Below are 13,825 nucleotides of genomic sequence, written 5' to 3' on the forward strand. Positions count from 1 at the left end.
TTTTTTTTTTTTTTGAGACAGAGTCTCACTATGTCGCCTTTGGTAGAGTACCGTGCCATCATGGCTCACACAGCAACCTTAAACTCTTGGACTTAAGTGATTCTCTTGCCTCAGTCTCCCAAGTAGCTGGGACTACAGGTGTCTGCCACAACACTGAGCTATTTTTTTGGTTGGAGTTGTCATTGTTGTTTAAATGACCCAGGCAGGGCTCGAACCTGCCAGCTGTGTATGTGGCTGGCACCCTACTCACTGAGCTATGGGCGCTGAGCCTTTTTTTTTTTTTTTAGGTTTTTAGCTACTATAAACAATGCTACAATGAACAGACATCTATAAATCTTAGTGTCTTTGTCTAATTTGTTTCTTAGGATAAATCTTAGAAGTATATAACTGGTCAAGCCTAAATATATTTTAAATGTACATATATATCTCTCACCATACTGCCTCCAGAGAGGTTTAATCCTTTCTAGTCCAATAGGAGAAATATAATATCTCACTGTCATTAATTTTAATATTTTAAAAAATATTAGGGAGCTTCAGTATCTTTCATTATTTACCTTTGTTTCTGAATTGCCTATTCACAGCCTTTCTGCTGTAGGTATCATCTTTGGAAGAACATTCTACATAGGAGGGGTTTTTAAACTGTCTAACACAGGCTACAAATATTTTTCCCACTTCACTATTGTCTCTGTTTATAGTATCTGTTAATAGCAGATATTTAAAATTTTATATAATTAGACAATTTTTACCTTTTATGTTATCACTCTTAGAAGTCTTTCCTATATCAGGAATGCAAAATCTTTTCTTCTACCAACTTTTATGTAAAACCCTATTTCCTTAAAAATTCTAATCTGAGATTGTTTTTTCTTTCCTCCTCTCCCTCTTTTTTTGTTTGGCTTGAGGAAAAGATATATGTTTCCAAATAGACAATCAATTGTCCTAATGACCACTTACTGATTTCTTCACGACTAACATGAAAATTTAGCTTATACACGTAACATGTTGGGGCTAGGGTCTGTATTCCATAGATCTTTCTGATTATCCTTGAACTAGTGCCTCACCATTTTAATCACTACAGTTTTACAGCATATTTTGAAGTTTGAAAGGGGAAAATTTCCTTTCACAAATGGCCATTATAATACACAAAACAGAGTTGACAAAAAATTATTAACTACAACAAAATACCACTTTCCACAGTTTTGAACACCTAAGTTATTTCTGCTAGGTTAGATGTAAATTATTTGTTCTCTGGTTGCTGCCTGGTGAGAGGGCAAGCAGGGAAAAAATACATGTAAAATTTAAAATATATTAATAAGGCAGAACCAACTTAATTCCTAAGTTAAGTTATAAAGATTTACTAGCCAAAATGTAGAATATAAATGTCTTAACACAATAACTAAGAAAATGCCATGAAGGCTATGTTAACCAGTGTGGTGAAAATATTTCAAATTGTATATAAAACCAGAATACTGTAGTACCCCATGATTGTATTAATGTACACAGTTATGATTTAATTAAAAAAAAAAGATTTGTTGGCCATATGCTATCCCATAACTACCTCTTCCTCCAATCTCTTCTTTTTTTTTTTTTGAGACAGAGCCTCAAGCTGTCCCCCTGGGTAGAGTGCCATGGCATTACAGCTCACAGCAACCTCCAACTCCTGGGCTCAAGTGAGTCTCCTGCCTCAGCCTCTCAAGTAGCTGGGACCACAGGCGCCCGCCACAGCGCCCGGCTATTTTTTGGTTGCAGCCATTATTATTGTTGTTTGGTGGGCCCGGGCTGGATTCAAACCCGCCACCTTAGGTGTATGTGGCTAGCGTCTTAGCCGCTTGAGCCACAGGCGCCGAGCCCCCCCAATCTCTTCTTAATATTCCTTCAGAGGAACAGTGGAAAAAGAAAGATTCAAACTTTTGACTCTATAGTCTTTATCATTTATTTATTTATTTTTCTTTAGGAAGATCAGTTTGGTACCTTTTGCAACTAGGAGATAAATTACAAAGGGTCATCCCCCACACCCTAACGTCCTTTCTTAATTTTTTAGCAATTGTGAAACAAGTCTTTAGTTCATTCAGCAAAGTATTACTGAGCACCATCTAGATATAGGTATTATGTTGCATCCACTATTATACGACAGGATCTAACCTCAATCTCTGTTTAGGCTGTAACGCTGCAATGAAGCCTTCCCTAAACCACCAGATTAGGTTAATCGCTCTTCTCTGTGCTCATCTGTCTCTACTAATTTTCTTTTTTTTTTTTGAGACAGAGTCTCACTTTGTCACCCTCAGTAGAGTGCCATGGTATAATAGCTCACAGCAACCTCAAACCCTTGGGCTCAAGTGATCCCCTTGCTTCAGCCTCCTAAGTAGCTGGGACTACAGGCGCCTGCCACAACACTCAGCTATTTTTAAGAGATTGGGTCTTGCTCTGGCTCCAGCAATCCACCTGGCTTGGTCTCCCAGAGTGCTAGGATTACAGGCGTGAGCCACCACACCTGGCCTGTCTCTACTTCTGACTGACACTTACTACATTCTATTAGAATAATCCGTCTCTCTGGCTTGTAAGCTAATTTAAAGTAAGAAAATTATCTTATTCATGTTGACTCCCTAATACTTAGCATGGTGCCTAGTACTCTGCTGCTTTAAAAAAATTAATCTAGTGGAAGTAAACATTATGAATTGGAAAGAGGAGAATCTGGAGGTAGGAGAGTGAGTTGAAAAACTATTCCATTACTTTGGGGAGGAGATAATAAAAGTCTGAATTATTGTGGTCGCTGTAGAAATGAAAAGAAAGGAAAGGATGTGAGAAACACTACTAAACTTTTATATAAAGCTAAATTTAATTAGACATGCATTCACTTACAAGTATTAAGCATGCATATAAAACAGAGAGAGTTCTTACCTAGAAAGTCTTTCATGCTAGAGAAAGGAGACAAAAACAAACAAACAAAAAAGAAAACAGCATTAGCAAGGGGCTGATTTTTATTATTTCCATTTATAAATGCACTTTTCAGATCTAATGTCTGAAATTCACAGCTGGAGATGGGGGTACCATTTAAGTAAAACAATTCAACTGATTGCACAAAAGGCTACTGTAGTTCTTGCTTATGCTTGTTTATATTCCATGACTTCCTAGATATAAGGTTTTGGGGACAGCATATTTTAAGGTAAAGTCAGCAAAATGTAAAATGTTTAAAAACTGCTCCCACCCTACCCAACTAACCAGCCAAGCTCGTGTTCTAGGAGTGACTATCATCAACTTTCTCAGTAACATGTAGCTTCTCTGGATCTCAATATTTGTTTTATAAATTTGCTTCAGTTCACAAACCCTCAACTTTGCCGTAAGTGAATACTGCAATTACAAATACTAAACCCAGAACAGGGCTGGGCATGGTGACTCATGCCTATAATCCTAGGACTCTGGGAGGCCAAGGCAGGTGGACTGTTTGAGCTCAAGAGTTCAAGACCAGCCTGAGCAAGAGTGAGACCCTGTCTCTACTAAAAATAAAAAAAACTAGATGGCCATTGTGGTGTGCGCCTGTAGTCCTAGCCACCCAGGAGGCTGAGGCAAGAAGATCACTTGAGCCCAGGAAAAAGGGAAAAAAAGGGCTCAGCGCTGGCCACATACCTGAAGGCTGGCAGGTTTGAACCTGGCCCGGGCCTGCCAAACAACAATGACAACTATAACAAAACAGTCAGGTGTTGTGGGCTGGCACCTATAGTCCCAGCTACTTGAGAGGCTGAGGCAAGAGAATGGCTTAAGTCCAAGAGTTTGAGGTTGCTGTGAGCTGTGACACAACAGCACTCTACCCAGGGCGATAGCTAGAGACTCTAAAACAAACAACCCCCCGCCCAAAAGAAAAAAAAGAAAGACAACTCAGGACAGTTCCTGGTTTTCTCCCAGATCTCTAGTGAGAGTAAAAGTATGAGAGGGTTAGGGGAGGTGAGAAAATCCCCTTCTACTCCCTAGAATGCTATTTAAAAATGAAAAAGTGGGTGTGGTAGCCCATGCCTTGCACTTTGGGAGGCTGAGGACTGTTTGAGGCCAGGAGTTCAAGACCAACTCTGGTCTCTACCCCGCTCCCCAAACAAAACCCCATACACACACACACACACACACACACACACACGAACATTAAAAAGCCTTGTCTAGTCCAGTGGTGCTTAACCAGGGGTGTACAGCAGAATCATCTGGGGGATCTTTAAGAATTCATACAGAAAGATCACTGCCTAGACCCACTGTAAGAATCTCCAGTATTAAAGCTAAGAAACATACATTTTGCAAAAATGCAGATTATTATACTGATGAGCATAACCCCTGATTTAAAGAGAGATTCCAGGCTGGGTGTGGTGGTCACACCGGTAATCCTAGCACTCTGGGAGGCTGAGGTGGGTGGATTGCTTGAGCTCATGAGCTAGAGACCAGCCTGAGCAAAAGTGAGATCCTGTCTCTACTAAAAATAGAACTGAGGCAAGAGGATCGCTTGAGCTCAAGAGTTGGAGATTGATGTGAGCTATAACACCCCGGCACTCTACCCAGGGTGACAGCTTGAGACATTTTTTATTGAGACAAAAAATAAAACAAAATAAAATAAAATACAGAGGGCTTCCATGACGAAAAGCCACCTCTTAGCAAGGCTGCCCTATTTGGTTCCTCTTTAGTCTGATAGGCTGTCATTTCACACGTCCCCTGGGACACTTTGCTCCTACTCTGCTCTTTAAGTAGAGTCTGAATAGCTAGCTTATTTGTACATGATGATATCGCATAAGAAAAAGGTCTTTTGCAGGTTAACATACAAATGTATTATGTTGTATGCCCTAATCTGGAACTCTTAGAACTTCTGTAAGTGCTTTTGTTAAAGATTGTTTTGCTCTACCTTCTACTGAAGACAAATGGATGACAGCCATGAAGATGATACTCTCTGGTGTTGTCTGAACTAGATAAAAACTGTTCAGAGAAAGAATTACTTTACAGCTTTTATGGCCCAGTTAAGGGCAATAAATATTGCGAACGGAACCCTAGAGCAGAAGATACAAAAAGTTGCTTAGAAACCAATATGAATATAGAGAGGTAAAAGAATGATTAGCTAGATAGACCATAGTTTAAAAAATACCCCCAAACTAAGAAGCAGGCGTCTTCCTGTCTCCCCTGCTTTTTCCTTTTAAAAATGTTCTCTCTCAGCAGTATCATCTTCCTTTCATATCTCTTGAAATTCTCCATAATAATCTCATTGCTTGGGCCTGTTTCTAATAAAAGAACAGTGAAGATCACCATTAATTCAGATGGCAATCCCAGAAAGGGACAGAAACCAGACTGCTTTTGATTTGTAAAATGTGTAGGGCCCTCAAAATACCAGAGGCTGGCTCAGAAAAATCCCCCACAAAAGCTTTTAACTTGAAAGTTATTAGGAGTTCAGGAGGCACATAATTAAAACCAAACTTCTTCTACCAAGTTTAAAATAAAATTGTGGCTCTGGAAAGATGGGCCCAAGGGAAAGGAAAGGAATAAGACCACGTCACATGTCTACTGCCAAGGCCCAAACTGGTTTAACTCATGTTCCTTTGGAGTCATGGCCTGACCCCACGGTGGTGGGAAAAAATCTATTTACATTTTCCGCAAAGAGGGACTAAGCAGAAGGAACATTTTATATCATGTTCTTGTGCACTAGCTGAGCCAGGGGAAACAATGTGAGCTATTCTGGGATGGCCTACAGAGAACAAGCCTTTCCCTTCAGTCTTCTCAGATTAATGACTAATGAACAAGCCAGTGATCTGCAAAGACCCTGCAGATTTTCAGAGCTACTGTAAACCTAAACATGGTCTGAGTTAATTGCAAAACACTATAATTTTATAACTTTTGAGTTTAAGAATAAAGATGTTCTAGCTTTCTACCTGAAGGAAGGAGAAACCTTTATAACTCAAACAGATGGAATTCTTAAGAAAGCTGAAATAAGGAGAGTCTCCTGTCTTTGGCTTTGAAGTAGATCTTTCAGAACCTATGTCCTTCCAGCAATAGGACTATTTGGAGATTGCATGATTTAGATATACATGTGAGGGTGGAACAAGAATTGTCAGGATTTATGCAAAGATGTGACAGTAGAGGACAATGACAATGAGGTCTGTATTAGGTTTTTTCCCCACATCTAAAAAGTTAATGATATTTCCTTAATATCATCAAAATTTCAACCGTGTTAGTTTTCTATTGCTGCCAAAACAAATTACCACAAAACTTAGTGGCTTAAAAAAAAGTTATTATCTCACAGTTTTATAGGTCAGAAGTCTAGCACAGCTCTGCTGGGCTCCATGTTCAGCTTCTCATGGGCTGAAATCAAGTTGTCTACCTCTGGTTCTTATCTGCAGGATCTGAAGAGCGATCTGCTTTCAAACTCAGGTTGGCAGAATTCAGTTCTTTTTGGCTGCAAATCTTAGGTCCCTGCTGCCTTGCTGGCTGTTAGTGGCTGGCTGCTCACTGCATGTAGAGCTCCCGCATTCCTTCTAATGCAGCCCTTTCCATCTTCAAACCAGCAATAGCAATTTGAGTTATTTTCACACTTTGAATTTCTCCAGCTTCCCCTCTGCCATCTGCTGAGAATGCTCTCTGCCTTTATGAGCTCATGTGATTAGACCAGGCCCACCCAGAAAAACCTCCCCACTTTAAGGTCACTGTGCCATTATAACACAATAATCATGAGAGAGCTATTTTGTCATACACATGGGTTCTAAGACATTAGGCTAGGATATCTTTGGGGAACCATTTTAGAAATTTCAACTATTATAAGGACCCCCGCCCCTTTTTTTAAGAGACAGAGTCTTATTTTATTGCTCTCAGTAGAGTGTTATGGCATTACAGCTCACAGCACCTCCAACTCCTGGGCTTAGGTGATTCTCTTGCCTCACCTCCCAAGTAGCTGGGACTACAGGCGCCTGCCACAACACCTGGCTATTTTTTGTTGTTGCAGTTTGGCTGGGGCTGGGTTCGGACCTGCCATGGTACATAGGGCTGGCGCACTACCCACTGAGCCACAGGTGCTGCCCACAAGGATCCCCTTTTTAAAAAAATGGTCTAATTTATTTATATACATCCTAAAAGTGAGAAATATACATAGTACATGGTCCCTCAGATCTCTCATTGGGTGATTATATACAAGTTCTGTTTGGAAAGTATCCAGCCATGAATATGAAAAACAGAGACATTTACTGAAGAAGATGCAAGATGCAATGATACCTCAGTCCCCTTTAAAGTAGGCACCTTGAGACCTCACATAGTTCTTCCAATGTCTCTTCCACTGTTCAAAACATTCTGCTAAATCCTTTACTGGAATTGCCATCAGTTGCATGTTTTCCTAAATGTCATCGATGGTCTGAAATCTCTTCCCTTTCAAAGGAGATTTTAGTTCTGGGAAAAGCCAGAACTTGCAGGGACCTAAATCTGGGCTGTGTGGGCGGGGGGGGGGGGGTCAGTCCCCTTGTGATTTGATATTCTGCCAAAAAATTCTGAATGAGGCATGAGGCATAGGCAGGTGAGTTGTCATGATGAAACTGCTGATCACCAGAGGCCTTTTTTGTCACATTGCTTCTCTCAATCGCTCAGTAACATTGAAGATTACTCTGTATTAATTGTTTGGCCTGGGGGAGTGTACTTGTGATGAACAACACCATCCCAATCAAAAAACACAGTTAACATGGTCTTAATCTTGCTGAGATTGTGCTGCGCCTTCTTTGGGCATGGAGAAACAGGTGACTTCTGCTGGGACAACTGGGCCTTTGCTTCTGGATCATAGCTATAGACTCACAATTCATCTCCGTTATGTCCTTTTTTTGTTTTTGAAATAGAGTCTCACTTTGTCACCCTTGGTAGAGTACCCATGGAGTCACAGCTCACAGCAACTTCAAACTCTTGGGCTTAAGTGATTCTCTTGCCTCAGCCTCCCAAGTAGCTGGGACTATAGGTGCCCATCACAGCACCCAGCTAATTTTAGAGATGGGGTCTTGCTCTGGCTCAGGCTGATCTCAAACTTGTGAGCTCAGGCGATCCACCTGCCTAGGCCTCCCAGAGTGCTAGGATTATAGGTGTGAGCCATTGCTCCTGGCCTTGTTATGTCCTTCTTGAGGAAATCTGGCTTATTGGTAGTGGTCTGCAGCAAGTTGTCAGCAAATGCAGCATAGTGATCCTTCTGCTCTTGTAGCAGATACTGTGGAACACACTTTGCCATGACAGGTTTCACACCAAGATCCTGTGTCAAAATCTTGGACATAATAGTGTCTGAAATCCCCAGATCAGCTTCTGATTCTCCCACTGTCAGTCGCTGCTCTTTGCTGACTGCAGCCTATACTCATTCAACATTCTCTGGTGTTCTGCTTGCTGCAGGCCTTCCAGAATATGGATCACTTTCAACAGATTCTTAACTATCTTTGAAGCATTTGTGTCACACTTTTGTTTGCACTGCACTCACTGCATTGTCCCTGAAAGCCTTCTGAATCATTCAAATAGTTTCTGTAAAGGAATGTTCAAGCTTAATGCAAAATTTGATGCAGATTTGTTGCTCTAGTTATTTTAATGCAACAGTCACACAGTACACATACTCACTTCACAGCATCAAGTGACCACTGACTAGTACAGTGAAGCTGAAATTCTTCACACATGCACATTCCAGTGCATTCTCTATAGCTGCAAGGTTACATCTATGTCGTGCAAACCATTTTTGTTTCATGAACAATGGTGCGTTACTCTCCAGACAGACCCTATACATTCAGAATTTGAACAATCTTGAGAGCACTATCTTATGCTGGAATACGTGTACATCCATGTGAGTAGACATGTGTATGGGACAAAGCATAATTCCAAGTAAAAATTAGACCTTTTTTTTTTTTTTGAGACAGTCTCACTCTACTGTCCAGGCTAGAATACAACAGAGTCAGCTGAGTTCACAACAACTTCAAACTCCTGGGTTCAAGTGATCCTCCTGCCTCAGCCTCCCAAATAGCTGGGAGTACAGGCACCCGACACAACACCTAGCTAATTTTTCTATGTTTAGTAGAGACAGGGTCTCACTCTTGGTCAGGCTGATCTCAAACTCCTAAGCTCAAGGGATCCTTCCACCTCAGCCCAGAGTGCTAGGATTACAGATAGGCATGAGCCGCACTGCACCTGGTCCCAAAATCAGCATTTAAAAGCAAGTATTATATTACATACAAGTATCTTCATCATATTACACTTCTTGATTGTCTTTACCAACAATTTAATACATATAGAACAAAAACAGTTAAATTGGAAAGTCAAATATAATACTTACATATAGTGTATATTATAAATACTTCTGAAAAATCTCACATGCCAGATTGTGACTATCCTATCAATTTAATACTTCATATAGAAATGAGATCATGTACCATTACCTCAATATTCTAGTTTATTTCACTATATTAAAAAACCTCATTAAGTCTGTCTTTTGTTGAATCTATCATGCTACCTAAGTATGACTTGAATCTTAGTTTTTCATTTTTATGCAGGCCTATACCTTTTATCTGTGGATATTCACAGCTTATAAGAATTTCTGGATTTTGGGGGAATTCATGAAATATATTTATTATAGAGGGAAATATACAATATAAATATACTAAGGCCTCCATAAAATATTCAAGGTAAGCCATTTTATATTTAAAAATAATCCATAAACTCTTAGGATTCATAAATACTTTTGCAGGTTCAGGCATATTCTGCATCTAGCCTTTCACATGCTATGTACTGTATGTGATGAAAGTGACCAACAGAAGGTTGAGGAGCTCTCAATCTTCTGACTCTGTCACATTTCTCACATTTAACATCTACTTTTATTTTCTCCCTAGCTTGGATTTTAGGTTCACACAGGTGTGCATGGCCACCTGAAAGTATAGGAGCCTATTCAGATAATTCAAAACACAGGCTTAATGAGAAAAGAAGCCTGATTACTATCATAAAAACATTGTTAGAAAATATGCACATACCAAATCATCAATTTTAAAGGTCCTTTTTAAGGCATAAATCCTACTATTTGACCTTCATTCCATTTCTCTGATTGAGATTCTAGTTCTTATCCCACTAGTCTGTTAAGGCTCTTCAATAGATATCACTGGCCACCATTATACCCCTTTAGGTAGTAAGCTTTCCATAAAGCCTGGGAAGAGATGGATTTTTTAAACATAGTAAATGTTATAGTCTAGCAGCCTATTTTGGGTAGCAGTCATTTTAATTTTATTTGGACTAGGCTGTGAATCAAAAGCTTTGCAAAATGGTTAGCGAGGCTCTCCAGATCTCATGTTTCAAGAGGCAATAAATACTTGGGACCTAAGTAACATAAGGTAAAACTTTTTATTTCTGAATAGATACCACAGAAGGTCAGGGCCTTCCTTTGTTCTTAGCTTTTTCTCTTTCTTTCCCCACAGAAACTGAAATATTAACTCAAATACACTAGCAAAAACTGCCATAAAAGGAATGTGAATTGTGTTGGGAAGATCTGCGGTTGGCCTTCATTTTATAGGTAGGTTTCTAGAGTGTGTAACTTTTGACCCTTTTCCTGATGACCAAATGTAATAGGAGCGGTGAATCTTAAATAAGCAACAGTATTCAGGGATACTCAAAGGAATAAAGTGAGTAATAATGGAATCTAAGACATAGATTCTTAGCAATACTTAAAGGAATAAAGTGGGTAATAACAGAATCTAAGACATTTTTGTTTGTTTGTTTGTTTTGCAGTTTTTGGCCAGGGCTGGGTTTGAACCCGCCACCTCTGGTATATGGGGCCAGCGCCCTACTCCTTTGAGTCACAGCTGCCGCCCAAGACATGGTTTTTTTTGATCTCAAAGTGTTCCTCTTTGGGGAGGAAAAATAAGCATACTCATAAAACAACTAGGAACATAAGAAAGTGATGGACTGAATATAATTAAATCAAATATTAGACTATCTGGTAGATATAATAAATAAAAAGGAAAGGGAGAGGCTAACATTGACTAGATATTTTTGGAAAGGCTTTATGGAAGGGTCAGGCCTATTGAATCAGCCTGAAGTTTGAAACTGGGTGGTCACGAATAACAACACTATCATGTATTACTTTTTTTTTTTTTTTGAGACAGAGTCTCACTATGTTACCCCTGGAAGAGTGCCATGCTGTCACAGCTCACAGCAACCTCAAACTCTTGGGCTTAAGCAATTCTCTTGCCTCCGCCTCCCAAGTAGCTGGGACTACAGATGCCTGCCACAATGCTCAGCTATTTTTTGTTGCAGTTGTCACTGTTGTGTAGCTGGCCCAGGCTGGGTTTGAACCCACCAGCCTTGATACATGTGGCTGGCGCCGTAACCACTGTGCTACGGAAGAGGAGCCATCATGTATTACATTTTTGGCAGAGGGAAGGGTCCCTCAGATAAGGAAAACTTTAGTATAGGTCTTGAGTTGATGAATATCTTTGTATTATCTTTTAAAAAATTATGTACAAAGCAATTTAATAGCATAAACAAAATTAGAGAAATAACCTACTTAAAAGATCTGTTTTTAAATACTTATAAAAGGTGTTAGAGTAAATATATAATTGATATACCCATTAAAAATTATTCTAGATCTTAATGTTCAAGAGTATAGATCTCTCTCTCCCCCACCCCCCCTCTCTCTTTCTCTCTCACAGTCTCACTCCAGGCTAGAGAGTGTGGTGGTAAAATCATTGCTGACTATAGTCTTGAACTCTCAGGCTCAAGTAATCCTCTTACATCAGCTTCCTGAGTAGCGGGGATCACAGGTGTATACCACCATGCCTAGCTAACTTTTAAATTTTTTTGTAAAGATGGGGTCTTCCTTTGATGCCCAGGCTGGTCTCAAATTCCTGGCTTCAAGTGATCCTCCTTCCTCTGTTTCTCCAAATACTAGGATTGCAGGAATAAGCTATCATGTCCAGACTTTTCCTCCTTGAAAACAGCTTTTATTAGCCAGGCCAGCCAAGAGGATCACTTTAGCCTAAGATTTTGAGATTGCTTTGAGCTCTGATGCCACAGCATTCTATGTCCAGTGAGACTCTGTCTCAAAAAGACAAAAACAAAACCCTCCCCCTTCAGCTTTTGTTGTAATCTCCCTTTCCAAATTAGATTCAGTAGTCTGAGATATTGGCAATAATTAAGAAGCTATTTAATGGAGAGACAGCAGTTTCACTGGAATAGGTATGCGTCATACTGGTTAAGACTGAGGCTCTAGAACCAGATTGCTGTCTTCAGCATTTACTAGTTACATTACTTTAGATAATTATTTAACTTCTCTGCCTCAGTGTCCTCATCAGTAAAATGGGGTAATAGTATCTAGTGTAGAATTATGGAAAGCATTAAATCAAACAACTTCAGTGGATGATGCAGCATGAAATATAGCAAATGTTTTGTAAATAGTAGGTGCTGTTACTACAGTTTCCTCTGTTTTCCCATTCTATCTTTCCTGACCCATTTGATTTTCTTTCTTCTCCCAATGCTTATTGACTGCAATAAGCTCAAACAAATTCCTTAGCACTCAAGTAAAGATTTTGATTATTTATAGATTTATTATGTAGGCTAATTCCTGCTTCCCTTTCTAATCTTTAGACATTTAAGGTCATTATTTTACTGTCGGGGTGCTGATACCCTCTCTCAGATAATCAATCATGTAAAGTTGATTTTGGAAAGCAATACATTTTGTTTTGTTTTTAATGCTTTAATATACTTTCATTTATTTAAAAATTTTTAGACATGAGGTCTCTCTGTTGTCCCACACAGTCTCAAATTCCTGGGCTCAAGAAATCCTCCTGTCTTGGCTGGGCGCCTGTAGCTCAGTGGTTTGGGTGCCGGCCACATGCACTGGGGCTGGTGGGTTTGAACCTGCCTGGGCCTACTAAACAAACAAACCAAAAAATAAAAAACCCAGAAAAAAAAGAAATCCTCCTGTCTTAGCCTTCCAAGAAGCTGGGATTACAGGTGTGTGACCTATGCACAGCATTTTATAATTAATTTAAATCTAGAATATTTGGGTGGCGCCTGTGGCTCAAAAGGCTAGGGCGCCGGCCCCATATCCTGGAGGTGGTGGGTTCAAACCCAGCCTTGGCCAAAAAAAAAAAAAAAATATTTAACTTTTCATATCAACAACTTTATTTATTTATTTATTTATTTGAGACAGAGTCTCACTATGTTGCCCTCGGTAGAATACTGTGGCATCACAGCTCACAGTAACTTCAAACTCTTGGGCTTATGTAATTCTCTGGCCTCAGCCTCCCAAGTAGTTGGCACTATAGGTGCCCGCCAACACACCTGGCTATTTTTTTGTTGCAGTTGTTGTTTAGCTGGCCTGGGCTGGGTTCGAACCCTCCAGCCTGAGTATATGTGGCCGGCACCCTACCCATTGAGCTTCAGGTGCTGCCATATCAAAAACTTTAAAAATATCCACTTGCTATTACAACTCTTATATGAAAATATTGCTTTTATAATGAACCATGAGGAGATAAAGTCCAGAAATACTTTTAGTATTTTCATTTAATAATCTCACTGGTAGAACTCCCTGCATTGGGTAACCAAAGAACTTTGCTGGGTTTGGGGGCAGATAACCACCACCCATTGCATAATAAGCAGGTCAAGAACAGAAACAAAAAGGGGATTAAAAAGAATAAAAGGCTGATGAAAGCCAACTCTGATCAACTCCCTTTGGTCTTCTGACTGTAATTAATTGTTGACTCATTCACATATTATGAGATTGAAGAAAAGAAATACAAAATAATGTTGAATAGTCTAGGAAGTTTTTCAAATTTGAAAATAATCCCTGGTCACATAGCTGATTATGTACTAAAAAACAAAGCCA

General features: G+C 39.7%; 1 protein-coding gene across 3 annotated transcripts in view; it reads right to left on the bottom strand.

Moving 5' to 3' along the window:
• Nucleotides 1-13,825, bottom strand: part of PPP1R12B (protein phosphatase 1 regulatory subunit 12B) — a 246,089-nt gene that overhangs the window by 24,945 nt on the left and 207,319 nt on the right. For all 3 annotated transcript variants that reach the window (XM_023514580.1, XM_023514579.1, XM_012806685.2), the window contains one exon: nucleotides 2,896-2,912. In XM_023514580.1, the coding sequence (XP_023370348.1) occupies nucleotides 2,896-2,912 (17 nt within the window). The remainder of the gene's footprint in view (nucleotides 1-2,895; nucleotides 2,913-13,825) is intronic.

The sequence above is a fragment of the Otolemur garnettii genome, unplaced genomic scaffold, assembly GCF_000181295.1.
Source record: "Otolemur garnettii isolate 467f Iridium unplaced genomic scaffold, OtoGar3 scaffold00055, whole genome shotgun sequence".
Lineage (NCBI taxonomy): Eukaryota > Metazoa > Chordata > Mammalia > Primates > Galagidae > Otolemur > Otolemur garnettii.